Below are 25891 nucleotides of genomic sequence, written 5' to 3' on the forward strand. Positions count from 1 at the left end.
GTCTGGATAAATGGCAGTACAAATGTCAGGCACAAACAATTGAAAAATGAAAATGCAACGTCTCAGTTCTTGCCATGAGACACTCAGCCAGTGCCCTAAGTATAGCTGTAGACTTTTCTGGACATCCAAAATCCCATTAATGCCCAGTAATAGGTATCTCCTTGGGTCTCATCCATTTTCTCTACCCACCTGAATCTAGATAAGAGAAGTGTATATAATTCTCAACTGACAGAAGTGTTACAGTAGCATACTCCAACGTTATTACTCCACCTGTACTGCTTAGGAGGCAGTAGCAACTGGAAGAAGTTTTGGTGTTCAAGTTCCTGTTTGATTACACATTGATCATAGGAGTACTAGTATATGCATTTAATTTCTGAGTAGAGTGGATGAGACTACAGTGCAACTATTCACTCTGAGTTATGTGTGTATAAGCAGAAGTATTGCTTAATAGAAGAGGGATATGAAGACAATTTATAGCTAAATGCTATTTAAATTCCTGGATCAAATTGTGTTTGATGGGATTTGAGCCCCCCATTTTGCACAAGCTCAATTTAATAATTTCTGTACAAATTTCTCCACCCCCCCCTCTCTCTAGCTTTAGATCCAGCTAAAGATCCATGCTTAAAGATGAAATGTAGTCGCCATAAAGTATGCATTGCTCAAGATTCTCAGACCGCAGTCTGCATTAGTCACCGGAGGCTTACACACAGGTAAACATTGTTAAATTAAATGCCACTGATTGAATGGTACTCCTTATACAATGAATAACTGCAGAGTGTAAATATTTGGCAATGTCTGCTAAGCGTTCATCCAGAGTTTTATTGAAACAGCTTCAGAACCTTGGTTAATGCAATTTTCATTCACTTGGGTGAAACATTATCAGTTAGATTTACTAGGGATTATAGAATTTAGGCATATATTATAGATAAAGAGAATTTTGTGAAGATTGGATTAAAGTAGTTTATTTACCTGCTTATGCTTTTTGAAATAAAGGAACAATTACAGTTTTTGTACCCTCTAAATATTGTTACTTATGCCCACTCAAACATTCTATTTAAAAACAAGTTAAAGGGAAAAAAGAAAAGAAGGGTTGATGTTATAAAAAGAAAATTTAAAAGTCACAAAATAAAGATATGGACCTGGAACATTTACTTATGGAAGCACTCATACTGGTGGAGTCCTTGTAGTCTAGTCCCTGAAGGCTGGCACAGAACTGTAAGAGGAGAAGAAAGGGTTTTAAAGATCTTTTATAATGATCACCACTGCTCCTGTAAGATAGACTCTATTTGGAGAAGAATCAGTAATTTAGAAATAGCCTGTGAAGTCTGCTTCTGAGTTTAAGGATTGGCACTTGCAACAACCAAAAGTGAAATCATTGGATAACTGACTGAAGCAAGCGCGTGTCTCCATTCCCTTTATTACTTTGAAAGGAATTCTGCTCTGGCCGGGAGGCTCCGCTGGTTGGGGCATCACCATGATGCACCCGGGTTGCAGATGTGATCCCTGGTTGGGGTGTGGAATTGTTTTTATGAGAGTTGCTCTTTTCCCTGATAGTGGGCCTCATTCGTGTTGTGCTTTTCATCAAATGAGCATCATGGGGATTTCTCTGGGTATGTTGAGAGACTAATCGGATTTTAGCTTTAGTGTACTTACATCTGAGTTCTATTATTCATATACAACAACAGAGAATAAGAACACTAGAGAATAAATATAAGTAGCATATCTATAAAACAGCAAATGTTTGTTTCTTTGTTGTTCCTTATTAATGTAAAGGCACACATAGGTAAAACCCTTTATTATATGCTGAGCAGATTATAAGTCTTAGTTCCATAATTTCAAATCTATATTGGCAGATTTCAAATACTGAGACAGGCTAATGCAACTAAGATAGAGGGCTTGGGAAGGAGTTCACCAGGAACAAAGAACCATGTCATGGCATATCAATACTGTACCTTCAGGTGAGAGGGAGAGGGAGCGAGAGAAGACAGTTTGGGCACATAAAGTGTAAAAGACCTGCTAGAAATAGCATTTCTATAAAGTCAACATACTGTGGGAAGGTCCAGAAGGGTGACACAGAGTTATCAGTAATATATCCCCTCTGTCACGACCTCTTTGTTGGTTTTGCAAAGGGATAACAAAAACTTTGGCCCAGAATTATATTTTTCTACTTATTTCCTTGGGGTTCCAAAAAGCTTCTGGATGTCTTGGAATCCCTATTAATTAATCACTATACATTTAAAATATCAGTATGTGAAATGATGTATGGGGAATGGGTGGTGAGGGGGTTTTTACTTGAAAAATCAATAGGCGGCCCAGTAATCCCACTTCTAGGAATATATCTCAAGAAACTAGAAACACCAATCAGAAAGGACCTATGCACCCCTATGTTCATAGCAGCACAATTCACCATAGCTAAGATTCGGAAACAGCCTAAGTGCCCATCAGCAGGTGAGTGGATTAAAAAACTGTGGTACATCTACACAATGGAATACCATGCTGTGGTAAAAAAGGACTTCTTACCATTTGCAACAGCATGGATGGAACTGGAGAGCATTATGCTAAGCGAAATAAGCCAGTCAGAGAAAGATAAATATCACATGATCTCACTCATTTATGGAATATAATGAACATAAACTGATGAACAAAAACAGATCCAGGGACAGAGAAACATCGATCAGACTGTCAAACCTTAGAGGGAAGGTAGCAGAGGGTGGGAGTAATGGAGAGAGATCAACCAAAGGACTTGTATGCATGCATATAAGCCTAACAAATGGACACAGACACCAGGGGGGTGAGGACATGAATGGGGGGATGAGGGTTAATGGGGGGATAAGGACACATATGTAATACCTCAATCCAGTGGTTCTCAACCTTTCTAATGCCACGACCCTTTAATACACTTCCTCATGTTGTGGTGACCCCCAACCATAAAAATTATTTTTGTTGCTACTTCATAACTGTAATTTTGCAATTGTTAATGAATTGTAATGTAAATATCTGTGTTTTCCAATGATCTTAGGCTCTACAGTCGCGACCCACAGGTTGAGCACCACTAGCAGGGTCGCCTAAGACCATCGGAAAACACAGATATTTATATTACAATTCATTAACGATAGTAAAATTACAGTTATGAAGTAGCAATGAAAATAATTTTATGGTTGGGGTCACCACAACATGAGGAACTGTTTTAAAGGATCACAGCATTAGAAAGTTTGAGAACCACTGCCTTAATCAATAAAGAAATTTAAAAAAATAATAAAATAAAGTGTCACTCCCTTTTGGCAACCATGAACTTGTTCTTTCTATCTATACCTCCGTCTGTTTCTGTCTTGTTTATTCATTTGTTTTTTGTTTTGTTTTGTTTTTTGTTTTTTGTTTTTTTTTTTTAGATTCTACATATAAATGAAATCATATAGAAAAAAAATCAATAGGAGGGTGCTGTTGAAATGAATTCGGTATAATGCCTCACCTAAGTTACAGAGACCTGGTCAATGATCCTACCTAATAAAAGAGTAATATGCTAATTGGCCGTACCTTCGCTACGCCCACAGCCAATCAGGGGTGCTATGCAAATTAACCCAGCAAACATGGCATGGGGAGGGGGCAGCGCCTGCCACAGCCAGTGGGACCCAAGCCCTGATCACGGACCGGGGCAGGCGGGGCTTGTGTTAGTGCCCGCCGCCATCGGCGGGCTCTGACCCAAGCCCTGATCGTAGACCCAAACCCCGATCGTCGACCCAAGCCCTGATCACGGACCGGGGCAGGCAGGGCATGGGTCAGCGCCCGCCGCTGCCTGCGAGCATGACCCAAGCCCCAATCACGGACTGGGACAGGTGGGGCTTGTGTTAGGGCCCACCGCCATTGGCAGGTGCTGACCCAAGCCCCGATTGCAGAACGGGGCAGGCTGGGTGTGGGTCCCGGTCCATTGGGTTCGGGAGAGGTGGGGTGGGCAGCCCCAGGCCCCGCCCACAAAGTCTTGTTTCATCAGGGCCTGAGGAGTAGGGGCGGGCAGCGCCAGGCCCCTACCGCGGTGTCCCGGTCCATCGGGGAGCCAGGGGAGGTAGAGTGGGCAGCTCCAGTCCCCACCCTGCAAAGTCCTGTTTCATTGGGGCCCAGGGAGGTGGGGTGGGCAGCCCCAGGCCCAGCCTGCAAAGTCCTTTTGGGGGCCCAGGGAGTCAGGTCGGGCAGCACCAGACCCCAACTGAGGGTCCAGGTCCATCGGAGGCCCGGTGAGGTGGGGCGAGCAGCTCCAGTCCCCACCTGCAAAGTCCTTTATCATCAGGGGTCGGGGGAGGCAGGGTGAGCAGCACCAGTCCCTGCCCAAAAAGTCCTGTTTCATAGGGGACCTGGGGAGGTGGGGCGGGCAGCTTGAGGCCCCAACCATGGGGTCCAGGTCCATCCGGGGGAGGCGGGGCGGGCAGCAACAGGCCCCAAATGAGGGGTCCAGGTCTATAGGGGACCTGGGAGGGGGGACAGGCAGTGCCAGGCCCTGCAGGAAAAGTCCCGTTCTGTTGGGGGCCCGGGGAGTCCAGGTGGGCAGCGCAAGGCTTTTTAGGCTGCTGTAGGGCATGAGGGATGGCCTACATTTTCCTGCTGTTTCTAGCAACACAATTGTCTGTTTATTATGCCTGAATTCTTCTGCCCCCTTACAAGGACTCTAAATTCCTTTGGGGGTTGATTTTCAATGATAACTGTTCATGGGAATTACTTGAGGAGTGTGTGTGTGTGTGTGTGTGTGTGTGTGTGTGTGTGTGTGTGTGTGTGTGTAAAATATTCCAAACAACAAGTCTACCCCTTCAGAAATTAATGTTCCAATTCTGTTCAATTTCCATAGATTCTGATTTTGCTGATTTGGAGAGTATCCAGCCAACAGTAAATTTTAAGTGTCCCTGAATGATTCTAACCTGTGGGTTAGAAGCCACTGCTTATGTTTATGCAAACACAAGAGCCAAATGCCAGGTAAAATACAGAAATCTCAATTGTACAGCTCAATAAATGTTTACCTATGTCTACACCCAGGTAGCTACCATCCAGAGTTTTCTGTTGAATCTTTCTCCATTAGCAATAAAGGCAGAACCAGCTACTTATCTTGGAGAGAGGAAAAAGAGAAAACAAAGGAGAATGTGTGGGAATATGTAATAATACCTCAAAACAGTACCTCCCAATAATTTTAGTTATCAGATTATAGGCTCTTACTCATCTGTGTTGTACTTACTGGCCATCAGTCAGACATCCCCAAGGGGTCCCAGATTGGAGAGGGTGCAGGCCAGGCTGAGGGACCCCTCCCCCTGCCGTGCACAAATTTTGTGCACCGGGCCACTAGTTTCATATAAAATCAAACACTGCTTTATCACAGTTTGAGACCCAGGGACAGGTTTCCCTCTACCCACAGTTAACACCTTTGAATAGGCTCATCTGCCATTTCACCCCTGGCCTCCTGAATCCAAGTCAAAGAGCAAATGAAGACTTCACAGTTAGTATCATGCCTGGAGCAGGGGGACACTCCTTTCTATAACTGCTGTACAGCAAAGCCAGGAGAGATTGATGTTCCTGACTCCAGATCACAAAGCTAGGAATGGCCAGAGCATTGATTCCTATCTATATTTACTAACATCAAAGTCCATGCTTTTTACAACTGTGCTGTCTCACTGCTTCTCTAACTTATTATTAACCAAAGACTCCAGGGACAAAAGGAAACTTTCTTAACAAGGTAAAGACCCTCAGAAACCAATAAAATGTTTTCTTAGTAGGAAGTAAAGCATCCTAGAGAACCACTGCCAGCTTCCCCTCAGGTGCACAGGTGGGCTGGGGCCCTAGCAGAGAGAGCTATGCTTTAAAGTAGGAGGATTTCAAAGTGTTTTATGGAAACAGAATTTAGTCTTGTTCTATTTCTGATAAACACTATTTTAGAACTTAGACTCAATATACATTAAATTCAATAAATAAATAACTAGTTTCCAAAGAATTGATATTAAGATTAATATTTGATATGTTTTATTAGCTTTGAAGATGTCAGTACCTAAGTGAATGTTTCTACAACACTCAGGGAAGGGGGATATTGCCAAGCAGTTTGATCAATGAAGGCGGCTATTATAAATTATGTAGATCTTAAATTTAGGGGTTTGTGTGTACTTTGGGGATGGGGTACAGAAAGCAGAAAAAGGGCTTACTTAATAAATGTTGGGTATTTGCATAGTTCAGATTAGAAATTCTATTTTTTTCATCTAAAGGAACAGCTTTTCTTTTTCTTCCTCCCTTGATCTCATAAAAGCTGAAAGAAGTGCAATAGCTATTTGCCTTTTCAGGGGAAATCCTGTTTTTCAATGAGTTCTTCCTAAGTCCACCCCTGACTCCCAGCTGGATATCACACCCACTTCTTCATTACCTTCGAACACTGAAATTCCCATCTGGTAACCCTCACTTCATGGGTCATAAATGAATTGTATAACATCAATCTTCTTCAATTATCTGGAAATTTTATGAAGATGGGGGGTCTATGTCTTATTCACCACCTTATACTTAGAACGTGACATGGTGACTAGTATATATTTTCTTTGAACAGTGTATTAAAATAGCTATTTGTAGAACATTTTAAAAAATGAGTAATTTGATCAATTGAACTGGTCAATATAGATAACGTAAGTCTAAAAATTGTTTTCCGTGTGCCTGGTGCTTATTTGTTGAAGATGGTCTGAGAAGGGCATGAGTCAATCCACAAATACTAAAATGCACTCATTTAATGAGCCAATCATAAATCACTGCCAGAAAAAAATGGAAGAGGGGGATAGGGAAATATGAGGGGGAGGTGAGTCCATAACAACTGGCTGAAGAAACTGGTATACCCTTGCCTTTGATTTATAAATAAGTGAAATATTTGCTAATTTTTTCCTTACTTCATGTATTAAATAACAATACCGTCATGTCCTGCTTCATGATTGGAATACATTCAGTCAGGGAGTGCACTTACACAAACCTAGATGGTATAGCCTCCTATTATAATGAATGTGCTATGGCCTTATGAGACTGACAGCACAGTAAGTAGGTTTGTCTATGCCAGCAGCACCACAAAGAAGTCAGTGATTGCAGTGTAAACCCTGGCAGTTGCCCTTTCTTTTTGTAATACAAGGGCCTGATTTAAGCTTTGATTGTTGAGGCATTCACTTCAGAGAGGCATCTGTTTCAAAGACAGCACCCACTTCAAGGAAGGCTCTCTGCAATAAACCCAGGGCCAGCCACACACCTACATTGAGAGCCAGGCCTCCCAAGCCCAAGGAGGCTTCCTTGTCTCAGATCTTGGTTGATTTTGATAAATGCACATCCAGGCTACTTGTCTTTTTCTCTTTCTGCACTTTAAATTCCCACTCTTACGTTTTATATTAACCAGTAAAGAGTGAGCACTAGAACCCTAGTCCCCCATCCTCATCCCCAATAAAAGCAGAACCTCAGTCCTGCGCTCCCATGGTTATCACTGAAGGGCATCTTGCAATCCGAATAAGAACCACAAGAATCAGTTCAGTTCTAAGGTTGGTTTGGAAAGGAGAATGTCTATGGGAAGGTCACAGGGACCCAGGTGACTGTATCCAGGCATTTCTAACTGATAGCATAAATATGGGCACTAGGACATTAGGATGACTATGAGGTGACTAGGTGAGTGGAACTTTTCAGCTCCATTATAATTTGAAGGAACCACCATTATGTATGTGGCATATTGTTGATTGAAATCTCATTCTAAGGCTCATGACTGTACTTGTCTTCTGAAGTCAAAGAAATAGCCTGATTAGGAGTCTCTTTGTGTGTTTTACACTAGCTTTGACCACAATAGCCACTAGAGAAGATTGGGTCAACTATCCAAATATATCATCTTCGAGGTCATAAATTTAGATTTTTTTTTTCTGTGAATACTTGGCCTCAAATAAGAATGATACCCATATCCTTTGTGCTGGATTGTTGTCACTATTATCATCACCAGTTAAAACTAAATAGTTTTATGAACAATGAGAAAGACCTTAAATATAACCTTAAATTTTCCACAATGGTAACATAACTAATTATTTAGATGGTCTAATGTAATATATATATATGTAATGGCTTGCCAGGCTTTAAAAATGACCCATCTTTTTTCTTCCAATTTTATTTTGTACTAGTGGCCCGGTGCACAAAATTCATGCATGGGGGTGGTGTGTCCCTCAGCCCAGACTGCACCCTCTCCAATCTGAGACCCCTTGGGGGATGACCGACTGCCGGCAGTCAGACATCCCCCTCGCAATCTCAGACCGCTGGCTCCTAACTGCTCGCCTGGCTGCCTGCCTGATCGCCCCTAACTGCCTCTGCCTGCCTGCCTGATCACCCCTAACCACTCTGCCTGCTGGCCTTCTCGCCCCCAACTGCCCCCCCTGCTGGCCTGATCGCACTCAACTGCCCTCCCCTCCTGGCCTGATCACCCCTAACTGCCTCTGCCTCGCCCCGCCACCATGGCTTTGTCCGGTAGGACATCCGGAAGGTCTCCCGGTCTAATAATCATATTACCCTTTTATTAGTATAGATTGGTTTCAGGTGTACAGCTTATGGTTAGAAAACCATATACTTTGCAAAGTGTTCCCCTCAATATTTCTACTACCCCAACTGGCACTATATATAGTCATCGCAATATTATAGAGTATATTTCCTATGCTTTACGTACATCCCCATGAGTATTTTGTAACCACCAATTTGTTTTGCTCACTCCCTTCATCTTTTTCACCCAGCCTGTTAACCCCACTCCTCTCTGGCAGCCACCAATTAACTCTTTGTGTCTATGAGTCTACTTCAATATAAATTTGTTCACTTATATTGTTCTTTAGATTCCATATAAGTGAAATTATGTGGTATTTGTCTGTCTCTGATTGACTTATTTCACTGAGTATAATACCTCTAGGTCCATCCATGCTGTCGCAAATAGTGAGATTTCATTATTTTTTTATGGCCCAGTAGTATTCTATTATATATATTACCACAACATTTTTATCTACTCATCTATTGATGGACATTTGGCTTGCTTCTATAGCTTGGCTATTGTAGATAGTGCTGCAATGACTATAAGGTTGCATATATTCTTTCAAATTAGTATTTTGGGTTTCTTAAATAAAACCCCAGAAGTGGAATCGCTGGGTCATAAAACAGATCCATTTTTTTTAATATTTTAAGGAACCTCCATACTGTTTTTCTAGTGACTGCACCAATCTATATACCCACCAACAATGCACAAGGGTTCCCTTTTCTCCACAAGCATGCCAACACTTGTCATTTATTGATGATAGTCACTCTAACAGATGTGAGGTGATTATCTCATTGTGGTTTTAATTTGCATTTGTCTGGTGATCAATGATGTTGAGCATTTTTTCATATGTATATTGGCCTTCTGTATGGTCTCTTTGGAGAAGTGTCTATTTAGGTATGACCCACTTTTTTATATTGTTATCTTGGGGAAATTTCATAGATGCTTATATAGCTGAGTGATTTTTGGTTCATTGTTTTTGTATATTGTGAGCAAGATTCCCCATGTTTTAAGCTTCCTTTGCTGTCCATGCAGCTGCAAATAATTAACACTATTTCTAGATCAGTGTTTTGGACCCCAATCAATGCTGCTGATAGTAGAAAAAATGGTTTATAATAATAAGGCAGATTAAGGTTGAAGAAGTTGTTGTAGAACAAAACTAGTCATGTGGATTCTGTTCCATTTACACCAAAGATTGAAAAAAAAATCAATAAGGGAATGCTTTTGGCTTCCCAAGGAGGCTTATATAAAAGAATAATAAAACTAATTTAAAATGCTACTCATCAAAATATATGTCAAAAGGTGAGTCCTACTACTCCTCTATTTGAACCATGTACTTTTAGGATCCATACTTTTTAAAAATATATATATTTTTTATTGATTTTTAGAGAGGAAGGGAGAGGGAGAGAGATAGAAACATCAATGAGAGAAAAACATCAATTGGTTGCCTCCTGCAAGACTCCTACTGGGGATGGAGCCTGCAACCTGGGCATGTGCCCTGACAGGGATTCAAATCAGAGACCTCTCGGTGCATGGGACAATGCTCAACCAACTGAGCCACACTGGCCAGGGCTATGATCATAATTTTTATGATAATATTCAAAATAAGATTAGAACTCCTTTATATAGTAATTAAATAAATGACTATAGTATTTATATTTCCACTGCTATAATGTTGAAATATTTATTATGGGAAGATTTAATAATAGGAACTGAATTGTAGAGTCCCAAATATGTTTGTTTAACTGAATTGAACATATAATTATTTTAAAATAATGTTCCTTATACTTACCTAAGATTTTATCTCTATGTTATATGAATGCAGTAAAGTTGCCCATAGGGAGAATGAATCCCACCATTTATTGTACATTTAATATGTGTAAAGCTCTACTAAGTGCCTTAAATTTATTTTGGTGTTACAACCCTAATGCTTTGTACTAAAGATTATTATGTTCATTTTATAGAAAGAAATACTGAAGCTCAGAGATGTTGGGTAGTCTGTCTGATATTTATTATACAGAAAGATAATAGATAGATAGATAGATAGATAGATAGATAGGGCAGATTTAAGATTTAAAATTATGTCTATCATTTTATATATACACCAGAGGCCTGGTGCATGAATTCATGCACAGGTGGGGGTCCCTCAGCCTGGCTGGCAATTGGGGCCATCTTGCCCAGTCCCAATTGGGTCCAGCCAGCCAGGGGGAGGGACCACGGAGGTTGGCCAGCCACGGGAGGTTGGCTGTGGGAGTGCAGTGACCACCAGGGGGCAGCTCCTGCATTGAGTGTCTGACCCCTAGTGGTCAGTGCTCAACATAGCGACCGGTCAACTGGTTGTTTGGTCATTAGGTCACTTAGGCTTTTATATAGAGAGATTCTTTTTATAATTATAAATGAATTTTAATCATGTTTTTAAGTACCTAGCTCTCCATAACTCTCTTTTGGTTAGGCTATAGAGGGTTTGGAACACTTTTTTTTTTTTAATACTCTTTTTAAAAGAACAAGCTAAGACTTATAGCAATATTGAACAGAAAGTATAGAGAATTTCTCACATAGCCTCTGTACCTGCATGTACATACCTCCTCCATTATCTCCCACCAGGGTGGTAATTTTCTTATAGCTGTAAATCTACATTCACAGATCATTATCACCCAAAGTCCATAATTGAATTGCTTTTTAATATTAATTGCATTAAAAAATGGGTCATAATATTGTTGATAATGAATTAGTGTAACATTGATTCCTCTTTTTAAACACAGATAATAGCTAAACTTCATAGTGTTTAATTTATGTCTGGGTCTCCTTAAAAGATTTGTATATGTATATTTGTGTGTATATGTGTATGTATACATATATTTGCATATCTAAAACATACCCATGCACACATGCATATATATGTATTTATATGTATAACTAATTTAATCTGACAACAATGATATGAGGTAAAGTGGGTTACATTTATTACACACATTTACAATAATAAAAACTGAGACAGAATTTGCATGATTTTCTCAGGTGGTAGACTTGGACATTGAGCCTGATCATAGACATTCCAGAATTTTTTCTTTTGATTATAATGCAATAATATCTTTTAAAAATATATTTTTATTGATTTTTGGAGAGAGAGGAAGGGAGAAGGGAAGAGATAGATAAACATCCATGTGAGAGTAAAACATCAATTGGCTTCCTCCTGCACACTCCCTATCAGGGATCAAACCCACAACTTCGGTATGTGCTCTGACTGTGAATCGAACTAGCAAGTGCATGGGAGGATGTCCCATCAAATGAGCCATGCCAGCCAGGGCTATGTGTTCATGTCTTTTGAAACATATTAGCACTTATAAAGCATGTTATATAAATGAGACATTCTAAGTACTTTAGAGGTAACTTTATTTTCAACAATCTTATATTCCTTTATAATAATCTGGATAAACATTGCCTAAGGTACTGCTTAACATATTTTAAGACAGTCTTTCTTGCTGAATATATTATATACTCTTGAGAGTGTTAGCAGAATAAAATAAAATTCTTAGGGTTTTCTTTTATTCTGCTATCACTCTCAAGAGTGTATAATCCTTAGCTACTTCAGACTCGCTCTTAAAGAAAAAAAATTGAATTCATTAGAATGTACATCTAGATCAGTCAATATTGATTTGGCCAAGTTTTATTTTAGGTGTTCTACTTACACACAGAAAATACATGTTTCTCAAATATGAAAATAAGACAACCATTGGCTTTGTTGTTTAAGTGCACAGCACAGATCATCATTGTGGCCTCATTCCCATTCCTGTTGAAAATCAGGGACCTGTTGATTAAAGTCCAATATCTTTGGCATAGCCCCTCGTAAGCTGGCCCATGGAGCTTCACAGCCTGGTCTGCAGCTTTCCCCTGTGGCACATTGCAGCTTAACTGCATCAGGAAACTCACTGTGTGAGTGAATGCGGTGTCGGGAGCCAGACGGCCTGTCTTCAGTCTGGTCCCGCTCTCCTTAGCTGTGTGATCCTGGGCATGTTACTTCAACTCTCTGTGCTTCTGTAAAGTAGGGATGTTTTTTTTAAAAGGTATTTTCTGATGATGTTGTTTTAAGAATTAAGGAGCTAATACACAAAAACAATTAGGAAAGTACCTGATTCATAGTAGGAACAGCGTAAGGGTTAGCTAGTGCTCTTCTTCTTTAAAGATGTTGTATTTTTTATAATCATAGATTTTTGTTGTGTTTGAGTATTTTTCCTAGTGAAATGTTCTGCCCACTTATTTTCTTGTTCTTTTGGCAAATGTTCCATGTCTGAAGAGGCTTTTAGCATAATGGTTAATGGTGAGTAATTTGATACTAGTCTGGCTGGCTTTGAAATCTGTCTCCATTTCTTGGTATCAAAATGGCTTTGAGCATATTAAACTCCCCAATACTCAGTTTTCTTGTTTATATGGTAGAGAAGATAATTATACGATCCGTCTCCCTCTGTTTTTATAAGAATTAAAGACATAATTTGTGTAAAACACTTTGCACAATGTAAGCACTCAATAAACATTAATTATTGAGACATCTCTATTCAGCTTTCTCCCACAGGTCTCCGAGCCCAAGGTAGAATTAAATTCTCCTTCACCATTATGCCCATAGCACATCAGCAACACTTTTATCTACCTGCATTACAGCTATGTATATACTATTTAATAGCTACAGGTTGATTTGCTGAGTTGCAGTTGATACAGTATTTGTAAAATGTACTGGTTGACTCCTGTCATGGTTATAGCAGATGGAATTCAAGATTATATTTCAAGTAAAAAGAATAATGTGATTTTTCCAGTTTAGAGTGGAGAGAAAGGGGGCAATGTGTCATATGTGTAGGGGGAAAAAGTGAGAGACAGCCAGTTAAAGAAAAATAGCAAGGCAGTAGGCATACATTTGTTCCTCTGAAGGTTGTTAGGTTGCTGTCCTTTGGACAAATGTGTTGTCTTTAATGATTTTCTAGTTTATATCTTTTACCACAGCCCATATTCTCCATGCCCCTAGGAAAGGGGCTACAGACCAAGAAGTTCAAAATATATGAGAGGGATTCTTGAGTGCTGAATTCCTCCTTGAACACTGTCATTGATGATTGTCTGTAGATAAGTCCCCTCGTGTCCTCTCAGATAGCTTTGATTTCCCCAGAGGTCCGAAAGACTAACAGGCTCCTTCCTCCAAGCATGAAACCAACGTGGGGAAGGAAATGTTGGGTGTGAGTGGAGGTCTTTTCCAGTTCTGCTTGCCACACATATTAGCTTTGAAGTTTGTCTACGAAATGTTCATTAATGGATTTTTGTGTACACTTCTACATCTCCTGATACCTGTCAGCTGTGAGAACAGGGTTGAATGATGACCGTCCACAGAAGGGAGCAAGATGAGCAGCCACAAGAAGCCGGGATGATAGTGACACAGGGACTACATGGGACCCAGCTGACGGCATACTATGAATAATAAACATAAGGAATGCATTTACTCCTAAGCCATTTTCTTGCTTCATCATATCTCTTTACAAGGGAGAGAGTAAGAATTAGAAAAAAGTACAAGAGAAGCTTCAAATATTGCTTGGTGAAATTGTTTCCAAATAGACAAAAGAATAGTAGAGGTCTTTAAAGAGACGAAAAAGTGGATAAATATTCATACTTTTATCATATGTTTCAGCAATCACATTCCTTAGCATTTACCCAATGGAGTTGAAAAAAAAAATGAATGTACAAAATCAAACCTACACAGAGATGTTTATAGCAACTTTATCCATAACTGCCAAAACTTGGAAGCAATGCAGATATCCTTCCATAGGTGAATTAATAAATGGTGGTACACCAACAATGGAACATTATACAGCACTAAAAATAAATGAGCTATCAAGACATGAAGGGATCTTTTTTAAAACGTTTTTTTTTTTTTTTAATTTATTTCAGAGAGGAAGGGAGAGGGAGATAGAAACATCAATGATGAGAGAGAATCATTGATCGGCTGCCTCCTGCACGCCCCCTACTGGGGACCAAGCTCACAGCCCAGGCATGTGCCCTTGACTAGAATCGAACAGGGGACCCTCAGGTCAGCAGGCCAATGCTCTATCCACTGAGCCAAACCAGCTAGGGCAACATGAAGGGATCTTAAATGCATATTATTCAGTTAAAAAAAAAAACAGTCAAAAAGAGGTTATATAGTTTATGATTCCAACTATGTAACATTCTGGAAAAGATAAAACTATGAAGACAGTAGAAAGACCAGTGGTTGCCAGGCATTGGGGGTGGGTGTGTGGGGGGATAATTAAGTGGCACACAGAGGATTTTGAGGGCATTGAAACTATTTTGTGTGTTGCCATATGGTGGATACATGCCATTATATATTTGTCCAAACCCAGAGAACTTACAGTACCAAGAAGGAACCATATGTAAACCATGGGCTTTTGGTGATTAGGATGTGTCAATGTAGGTTCATCAAAAGTAGCAAATGGCCCTGGCTAGGTAGCTTGGTTGGAGAGTCCCTGGTGCACCAAAATGTTGTGGATTTGATTCCCAGTCAGGGCACATAACTAGGTTGCATGTTCAATCCTTGGTTCGATGCACATAGGGGAGGCAGCTGATCAATGTTTCTCTCTCTCTCTCTCTCTCTCTCTCTCTCTCTCTCTCTCTCTCTCTCTCTCTCTCAAAATGATTAAAAACATTTTTTTACATAAGAATATGGTTTTAATAAAATATCCCAATATTGGAAAAGATATGCTAGATATTTAAACTGTGACAAAATGTGCATAATTTATTTATTCTAACTACTATTTAGATCTATTATTTTTTGAAGCAGTTGGTGTTTGATAGGCAGGTGCTATGAGGTGCTAATTACTGTTTTACATATTTTTGGTAATAGCCATATCAAATGAGTACTTCTCATTCTAAATACTTCCCTCTCCAACTAATCAATTTTATTTCTTAGTATTTTAGATAATTTGTATTATTATTCTTAATATTGTGATTTTTCAATGATCAATCCTGCTATTATTGCATTTCATTTTAATCAAGACATTTTAAATCTTAAACCCAAACTTTCTATTACCGACTTTTTACTAAAGAATCCAACATCTTGGATAAATTATAGCTAAACCTCCTGCTAGCCAAATGTTGGCAGACAGACAATAGTATTTCTGCATAATGGACTTCAGGGCTGGAGCATATTAATTTTTCAGCTTTGTAGAAAGCCTTCATTCTGTAACTGATTGATGTAGCTAAATAATTAGGATACTTAAAAGTCATGTGCTGCTATATGTAAGTGAATGATCTTTCCTTTTTTTGGCCTGCTTTTATTTAGTTCCTCTAGATTTAAAACATATATACTTTAACTACTTTAATACAATTTTAATGTTGGGCCTATTTAGTGTCAAAATATGAAACTCAATGCTTCTTATTCAATTCTCTATTCACATTGTGATTTTGAATATGTAATTTATATTCGTTCATAATCATCTAAGGGCAGAGACAGCTGGCTATACAACAAATCCTGCTTCCGTTGCATAGAGATTTGCTGCTGGCGAGTGGCTGCTGGTCAGTCAGGAACAACAGTTTTCAGCATCCCTTCAGGGAGGCCCTTGCTTTGTGAGATCATGTGACTAGATCTTGTGTCTCCAACCAGAGTCAGTTCAGAGTCCAGATGGTAAAGAAATGGCATGACTGCCTCCTTGTTACCTACCTATGAGCAATTAGCACATAATTCTAAGGCGAAGGGCATAGTGGACCCACAAGATACAAGGAACTTCATTACTTGAATTACCATGTGAAAGGTCATCCAAGAAACAGTCTCATCTGACTATTAAATGGAAGAAAAATAAGCTTGGTATATTAAAATGTACAATCAGTAATGTTTGAGAATGGCTTTAATGGTGGAAAATCATGGAAGTATGTGATGGAGTCATAGTAAATATCTCATCAAATTTTACTTTGGTTAAAAACAACAGGATAGCGGATAAGGGGTTTAAAGAGCTTATCTGGTAGGGACCTCATCTGGATGTGGCATGTCCTTTTCTGTCACACAGGCACCATATCTTCTGTATGAGCAGAAGATAACTGTGTAAAACATGAGAAAAAAGACATTCCTGAGCAAGTCAACATGGTAAAAATGTGACTTTGAAGTGTTTTGCTTCCCAGCATTTTACTTTGGCATTGAATCAGTGAGATCAATAGGAATCATAGTTTTATAAATTTGGAGAATTTGGAAGAATTAACTTTGAAGTGAAATTTCATTTTCAGATTCTCTCTGTGATTCACAATTCCATATATTTTGATGGACAGTTGTTGGAAAAAGGAGAAAGATATGTTAAACATTTAGAGCTTAGGGAAAGGGAATATAATGTCAGCTTAACCTGTATCCATTTATTTTGCACAAATGTATTAAACCAAGGTAGACATTTTTATATTCTGGTGTTTATAAGGTTAACACTTTCCATTGAGAGAGAAATATCTCCTTTTCCCAGTTAGCTTCATAGAATAAATAAATCTCACTCTAAAAGAATTGTTTACATTCTTTTTAACATGAAAATAGTCTATCTTTTCACTGGATTATATAGTTCTGTGGTTAATCTGATGGCCAGAAACATGTGATTATGATTATTTAATATTTATAGACCATGTTAAAACTGCATAGCTTTATAGAATGGTTTCCAAGGAATGTGATTATTGTAGGTGTTTTTTCATTCATAAAATTCTAATATTGAGCACAACATCAAGTTCTGAATGTTTTTCTTAAAACAGAGACATGAGTACAAATGGACATGGGAGCTTTTTTTAAAGGGAGATGTGTAATACAATGTAGTGTCATTCCATTTTCACAGAAGGGTTTGACACAGATGCAAGTTTCCACTGTAACCTTCATGTTTCCAAAATGATGAGTCCAGAAATTTTGACATGTTGCCACTTCTCTTGGTCACACTAAGTCTACATTCGAGCCAGCTGATGATTGCAGGCATTTTGGAAGGGAATTCCTACTTTGATGCTGTTTCCCATGTTGAATTTCATCATAGGTCCTTGGTTTCAAACCATCCTAAGCAATCCTGTGAGAAAATAGGCCAGAGTTTATCTATTTTCATTCCTAGTCTCAGTAGTGACTCAAAAAACTAATAAGTTAAACAATAAAATTGTCATTATAAAGAATATTATGCCCTGGGCTTCTTCTGGAAGCTAAAACATGTCACTTTTAACACATTGTGGACCAGTAGTTTTATTGCTAGCTTTACCCAGTGGCCAGATAAGTTTCTATTGCATGAGTACAAAAAATGTTTTACATAAATATAAGCATAACCAATGGACACTGGGGGAGTGAGGCATGTTTGGGAGTGGAGTGGGGGGTGGGCAATGAGGGGATATGGACACCTATGTAATACCTTAATCAATAAAAAAATTTTTAAAAATGTTAAAGGCACGCTTTAAAATTAAATACCCATTGCATTTTGAAGTTACTTATTACATGTTATCACAAGCTAATATCTTTTCAAAGTTTGATACTTTATAAAACACTGTGTAATATGAAGCGAGAATTCTTGTGATCTGTCTGCAATTTAATATAGATAATCCTGTCTACCTTTGGCTCCTAGATCCCAATTACCTGTTTTCTTCTGAACCAAATATTTCCTAACTCAGGTATAAAACCAAGAAGTAGGTGTATCTATGCAATGAACTAAAAGCTTGATTATTAAAGACAAAAATTAACCCAGCTGGCATGCTCTGTGGTTGATCCTGGACCTATGAAACGGGAGGTCGTGGTTCTATTCCTGGTCAGGGCACATGCTAGGTTCTGGGCTTGATCCCCAGTGGGGGTTGTGCAGGAGGCAGCTGATCAATGATTCTCTCTTCACGTTGGTGTTTCTCTTTCTCTCCTTTCTCTCTGAAATCAATAAAAATACATATATTTTTTAAAAGACAAAAATTAGAGACTTCTTGTTATAAAACAACATTGCTGAAGAGGACAGACATTTTTTAACAAAAACTTAACAAAGATACTATTATATGTATTTTATAAGCTATAGTTGATATTTAGAAATGATAAAATGGCTATAAGCATGTCAAATTTGTGGCTGGCGGGCCACATGACTTGTTTATCGAATAGGAAGAGTCTTACATGTCAAGGTCATCTGTACAATTTAGGAATTATTTCACATCGGTCTTGTGCATCCAGTTTCTGCTGATGTGACAATTAGAAATTCTCCCTTATATTGTCTGTAACATCTATCTTATTGATCCTTATACCAAGAATTTTTTAAAAAGGGGTAATATTGACAAATGACAAACAGAAAATTCACAGAATTTTTAAATAAATGTAATACAAAGTATTTAATACTTACAGTTTTAATAGTGATTTTTGACCAGTTCTGAAGCTGAATTGTACAGCTACAGGAGAAATGGAGAGCTACTTGTATTGGAATCTAACTATATAGTTTATCAAATTATATACTTGCTTTTTTTACAGATTTGTTTTCTAATGTTTGTAGAAAAGCATTTTCAGAGGATGGTGAAAGTTAATTTTACAAAAAATATTTTAGTAATCCATTTCTATAGTGTGCAGAATGAAAATACAGTTTTAGGAAAATCTTTATCTACATCTTCTCAAAGTTCTGTGTGTTCTTTGTGTTGCTTTCAATGTTTTAGACCTCAGTGATCAGTCTCCCTCAGATCTTAATGGATCCTGAAAAGCCCATATAACCTTGTTCTTTAACCTAGTGAATTATCAAGCAAAAGATGAATACTTTTATTAACAAAATATGAATGTAATGATAATTAAAGAGGAATTTAAATGTATTTGTTGTATTAGATTTATAAGAAGTATCATTTTCTAATATGTACAGCTGTTTTAGTTAGCTTAAATTATTTTTTAAAAATATGATTGAATAGTGATTAGCATATTGCCAAAAAGACATACTATTTCTTAGGTTTTCTCAAATTTTCTGAGAAATCATCATTGCATTATAAATATCTCTGTAATGCATTGTTTTTTTCTTCCTATTACTCTATTATATTCAAGTAAATGGGAAAAAATATTCTCAACTCACTGCATATCTATGAGTAAGGCAATGTGCTAGCTATTGTGGGAATTCCAAATTAAGAATAAAATATACTATAGTCTCAGGTTAATTCAATAGATATATAGCCATATAATTCCATATAGAGACAATATGCATTTAAATATAAAATATTTGAAAAATTGAGTAGTATATTTTATTTTCATGCAATTCTGTGCTATGTTACGTAACATAACCAAGTATAGTTGACTAAAGCAAAATTGGCAGGAATGGAATTAATGGTCATATGTATGGTCTTTTTTCTACTATTCTATTGCTATATTTTACTCTGCTGAGAATAGACAATTCTATATGGAACAAACAGTCTGAAAGTTAATGATTGTCTTTTTAGAATGCAAATTCACTTTATGTAGTTGTACAACTCTAGCTTGTTAACAAGGGCTCTATTTATTTTCATTGGACAATTACCTCAGGAAAGAACTTGGTGAAGACAGGTTAATAAATCACAAATATTGCCACTTATCTTTATCAGTAATTGGCTACTATCCTAGTTCCTATGAATACATCATTTGAGTGCAGATCTGGGCTCTTGAAATATACGGACACCTATATGTCTACAAAATAAAGATGGTTTGAGTTTTAAATTTTCTCTACTCATTTTAAGTCTGTCAGTTTAGTTACTAAAATGTATAATTCTTCTAAATCATGTGCAGTCCACATAATGAGTCCACACTGCATTTTCTTCAATTAGTGAAATTTAGAATTGATTTTAAATTATTTACTTGGAGGGACCTAAAATAGTGTTTTTTTCATCTACAGGGTTTATAATTTAATGTGTTTGTTATTATGTGGAATTGCAAAAAATAAGTGACAGAAGAAATACAAATATCAAATTATGAAAAGACAGCTTTATATTATCAGTAAACTCTGTTTAAAGGCATGTAATATCTTCCACTGCATTGAGCTCTTAATTGACACAAGCAAATTCTTGGGAATAGTAATGCAGAAAGACTAAAAATGATATTACTATATGTATGTATGTATGTATGTATGTATGTATGTATGTGTGCATGTTTTCATTCATTCATCCATTCAGCTATTATTTACCTGTAATATGGTCATAGTTCTAAGAATGGCATAAGTTAATAAAGGAGACATCCATTTTTCTTTTATGGAGGGTAAAATCTAATATGCTTTTTTAAAATTAAGGAATCTATAATAATAAATGGGTAATATGCAACTTGGTCATGATGCCCTCACAGTAACAACCAAATAGCAGGCTGCGTGGGGTGACCAGGCTGGCAGGGGCCTTAGCGAGGGATGACCAAAAGACTGACCATCAGGCTGTGTGGGGCGACAGGCAAGCAGTGGGGGTTAGCAAGGGACGAACCAAAGGACTGACCAGCAGGCTGCGTAGGGCAACCAGGCCAGCAGGGGGGGTAGTGAGGGACAACCAGACTGGCAGGAGGAGGCAGTTTGGGGTGACCAGGCAGGTTGGGGAGCAGTTGGGGTGACCAGGCTGGTGGGGGGGGGGGCGGGCAGTTGGGGTAATCAGGCCGATGGGGGGGGCAGTGAGGGGCAACCAAGCAAGTGGAGTGGGGCAGTGAGGGGTGACCAGGCAAGTGGGGGGGCAGGTGGGGGTGACTATGCAGGCAGGCAGGTGAGCAGTTAGGAGCCAGAGGTCCCGGATTATGAGAGGGATGTTCAACTGCTGGTTTCAGGCCAAAATTGGCAGTCAGACATCCTCTGAGGGGTCCCGGATTGGAAAGGGTCCAGGCTGGGCTGAGGGACACACCCCCATGCACGAATTTTGTGCACAGGGCCTCTAGTAGGTATATAAATACATTATGCAATCACTATGTGATCAAGATGGAATTGGTATGCTACCTTAATTGATAGAGCTGTCAGACCTCTTAAGGGTATGGCATCAAGGCATGAACATGGAGGATTAAATGGAGGTTATCAGGTAAAGTCAAGGAAGAAGAATGAGGCAGAGGAGGAAGAGAAAACAGCATGTGTCAAGGCCCTGAATAAGGAGATAATAGAGTAGGGGAGGACAAATGAACTAAAGAGTGTGGCCTAGACTAGGATAGGTGGTGTAGATGGAGAGAGGTGGATCATCGGTGATATACCCTAAAAGTAGAAACAACAAGGCCCACTGATTAATTTCACATGGAGAACCAAGGAGAGGTAACAGTCTACATTGATTTTGAACTAATTGTATTAATCACATTGGCAGATTGTGGTCCCATTTTAAGAATCACTTCCCTAAGCCCGGAAGTGAGAAAGAACAATAAGTATAGAGCTCCATTTTAAACGTTGTTAAGTTTTAAAAGGCCAGCAAGATTTCTAGTATATGAAATTTGTGGAAATGGATGAGGGAGAGACTGAAAACAAAGAAGAGAACAAATCCCTGGGAAATTGCAGTGCTTAGTGGAAGAGCCTGCAAAGGAAACTGAGAAGGAGCAACTCATGAAGTAGGAAAAAATCAGGAGTCCATGGTGAAAGCAAAGCCAAGAGAGAAAGGTTAACATGGAGAAAAATGTTGGCTGTGTCCATTCTGCAGAGAGGTTGACTGCAATATTTGCAGGAAAATAACTATTAAATTTTGATAGTTTGGGGTTGCAATTCATAGTAGAACAGTTAGGGGAGTGAAGGAAAATAAGGAAATAGAAGACATTTTCTAGGAGAAAAATGATGGTAATCTTATGATAAATATCAAGATTTTTGTTTTTGTAAAACTGTTTTCATTTGTTTCACTTTAGGGTTTGAGCTAATTGATAGAGAGCTTTTGGTACTGATTAGCATTCAGTGAAGCCAGGGGAGTTTTGTGGTGCGGGAGAAACAGAATCAGAATCAGAGACAGAATCGAAGTCTTTGCGAGAGTGAGGCCTGAGAGGTCCTATCTACATGTGGATGTGTAGAAAGTATTCTGTGTCAGTCTTATCAGAAACAAAAAAGAAAATGTGTGCAGATACATGTAAATCTGTAGATGTTAAATTGTGAAAGGTTTATTTCTTAACACCTATTTTCTAAAGGCTGTGTCAGCAGGTCCTTATAGTTCTTAGTACTAGTATGTATTTTAAAAAATAGAGTTATTATGATGTTTCTTGTTATTTGAATAAGGATGGATTCACATGTTTTCAGATTTAAAATATACTAAATTATATACAGGGAAATGTCTCCTTCCCAATTTGCCCCATACTGTCTAGTACATATTTTTTCCTGGGTCAAATGATGTTTTTAGTGTATTTTAAATATTTACAGAAATATTTTATTCACATATAAACTGATATATTTTATTAATTTTCTTTTCCCCTTTCATTTTCCATTATCTTCTCTACATGGGTTTACTTACTAAGATGTTTTGAGTTCATTACCTACTAAGCAGAGCTTTCTTCTTCTCTTTCTTTTTGAAGCTATGTTATATACTATTTTAAATTGATTATATATTTGATAATTTGTATACAGTGTATTACTTTGAACTCAGTGCATGTTGCATGGACAGCAAATAGTAGTCATTTTCCTTTCCCTGGTATTTTCTACATACTAGTATCATGAGACTCTAACACAAAACCAGAGGCAGGACATATATTTATCTGTTTTGTTTATCCAGCTTCAATGTTAATGTATTGTTCTCATAACTGAGTTCATGTGCTATCTCAACACTAAGTCTTTCCTCTTTCTCTTAACCTTATTCCTATTTGACTTGTGTGGTCATGCTTTGGTTACTTTGAATTTTTTCTTTATTTGGCCTGAACTCTGCTTGTCCTTTCCCAGTGCTGTCTTAGGCAGGAACCCTGGGTTGAGGTAGGTGCCAGAGATTCTTACTGCTAACATGTAATTAAAAATAGAAAAGGAAGTGCAAATGAGAAATAAGACTTTTGGAGCATAAGGGCTCAACTATCTTAACTTGAGAAATTTCTGCTTCTAATATTACACATGTCGTTCTTGGTCCAGCGTTAGTGAAAACATTCTTACTGTATACTTGATGGTAGACGGACTCAGAAACCCTGGATCAATACATGCTTCCTCTGTAATGGAAGGCTCATCCTTTTGTTTCAAGAGTCAATGGAGACTTAAGCAGATTTGTAGCAATAACTTTGAATCATGGCTAGATTCGAGTCTAAAGCTTATGTTGCTAATAGGAATTTAAAATCTTTGTGTGTATGCATTTGTAGTTTTGCCAGGAGAGGGAAAGTTGATGTAATGCTATACTGATTCAGATCTGTTTTACATCCTTCTTCTTCAGAGAAGAAAGCTTTGGCATCCTTCCCAACTAATGGAAGATTTCCAAAGGTTAAAAAAAAGAAAAGTGACTATCAGATTCTGGCTTCACTATCAATGAACAATCACTTCAGAAGCATTAGGTTTAAATGACTTACTCTAGAATGTTCATTCAGACTTACCTGATACACAAACCCTAAAAGTCTCCTTGAAAATATGTATTCTAAAATTGAAAACATGAATATTCAGAATCAATCCATTACACATGACTATGAAAGTAGTAGTAGACAAAGCAATCCTGGAAATTCTGTAACTTAAAGTGATAGTCATTTTAAAAATTGGCAAAGAAAAATTACAGTATTATCAGGGAATGTTATGCTTATGAACTTTTACAAATAATCCTCTGTTCCCTTTTTAAAAATGATCATAATAATTATTTTAAAGTATTCATGACTCTTTATATATCTGGTCTTTAATCTAAATGTTCATAGCAGATTAAGTGTCATTAAGTATGAGTTAGTTTAATTGACTTCATATAAAATAAAACCTTTAAAAGTAAATAACTCAACCCTGACTTGTACTGTGCTACTAAATACAGCATGATTAGAAAGTGATTAAATCCCAATATTTAAAATATATATTTAATAAGAAAGCATCATGTTTTGAGTAAAATATCTGAAAACAACAAAAATAGCCCATATTTAAGTACAGTAAGTAGAGAATAATCATTGAATACCTTGTTTTATTGTGAAAAGGATTTTGGTTTGAATTTTTGCTTTGCCTCTTATTAATTCTGTGAACTTGGGCATTCTGCTTCATTTTTCTGAATTACATTTGAATCTCTCATAGAAAAATTGGCTAAATTATAATATAAATTTAAAATTAATTTTATAAGACAAATAATATAATAGAGGAAAATAATTAGATAACATGTTTAATAATTTAATCTGGGATATCTTAACAAATGTTAGTTTTCTAAAAATGGCAGATCCTAGATATGATAAAGCAAGTGGTTAAAACATGTAATATTTAATAGCTAGATTGAATTCTTAAACTAGTCATAATAATCCAGTCTAGCCCGGCTGGCGTGGTTCAGTGGTTGAGCATCGACCTATGAACCAGGAGATCATGATTTAATTCCAGGTCAGGGCACATGCCTGAGTTGTGGGGTGTGCAGGAGGCAGCCGATCAATGATTCTCTGTCATCATTGATGTTTCTATCTCTCCATCTCCCTTACTCTCTAAAATCAATAAAAATATATTTAAAAATTATAATAATCCAGTCTATTTGTTCCTGCAGTAAATATTTAGTAAGCAAGTCTTTCTTTTATGGGTTTTACTAGACAGTAGAGGTACAGAAACCTAGTTTTATGGAGAAAAAGAAATTAAAGGAGAAAGATGGAATATGTAGTTGAACTGGAAGAAGTGGATGCTGTAAGTTTAAATAGGGTAACCAGGAATGGCTGCATTGAGAAAATAAGGACAAAAGGGCAGTGATAGGTTGAGTCATGTGTGCATCTAGGTCCTAATCTGTTTTCCAAATTCTAAGGCTGAGGACAGCAGCAAAATTCAATGTCACAATTAGACTTTATTTTTTATTGACTTTATTGAGGTGACATCCTATATAATAAAGAAGTAATATGCAAAATAACCATCATTCCAACACACAAGATGGCCACCCCCATGTGGTCAAATATGGCCACCCCCATGTGGACACAAGATGGCTGCCACAAGATGGCCAGCAGGGGAGGGCAGTTGTGGGTGATCAGGCCAGCAGAGGAGGGCAGTTGGGAGGGACCAGGCCTGCAAGGTAGGGCATTTGGGGGCAATCAGGCCTTCAGGGGAGGGCAGTTAAGGGTGACCAGGCCTTCAGGGGAGGACAGTTGGGGGCAACCAGGTGTGCAAGGGAGGACAGTTGTGGGGGACCAGGCCTGCAGGGAGGCCAGTTTGGGGGGGGACCAGGCCTGCAGGGGAGGGCAGTTAGGGGCAACCAGGACAGCAGGGGAGGGCAGTTAGGGGCAACCAGGCCAGCAGAAGAGTGCAGTTAGGTGCAATCAGGCCAGCAGGGGAGCAGTTAGGCATCAATCAGGCTGGCAGGGGAGTGGTTAGGGGGTGATCAGAC

At 38.2% G+C, this 25891-nt stretch overlaps 1 protein-coding gene across 1 annotated transcript in view; it reads left to right on the plus strand.

Annotated features, from left to right (window-relative positions):
- The window catches only part of SPOCK3 (SPARC (osteonectin), cwcv and kazal like domains proteoglycan 3), a 356111-nt gene that overhangs the window by 181506 nt on the left and 148714 nt on the right, over positions 1-25891 (plus strand). The window contains exon 4 of the mRNA XM_008144652.3: positions 596-710. Within this exon, the coding sequence (XP_008142874.1) occupies positions 596-710 (115 nt within the window). The remainder of the gene's footprint in view (positions 1-595; positions 711-25891) is intronic.

The sequence above is a fragment of the Eptesicus fuscus genome, chromosome 6 (genome assembly GCF_027574615.1).
Source record: "Eptesicus fuscus isolate TK198812 chromosome 6, DD_ASM_mEF_20220401, whole genome shotgun sequence".
NCBI lineage: Eukaryota > Metazoa > Chordata > Mammalia > Chiroptera > Vespertilionidae > Eptesicus > Eptesicus fuscus.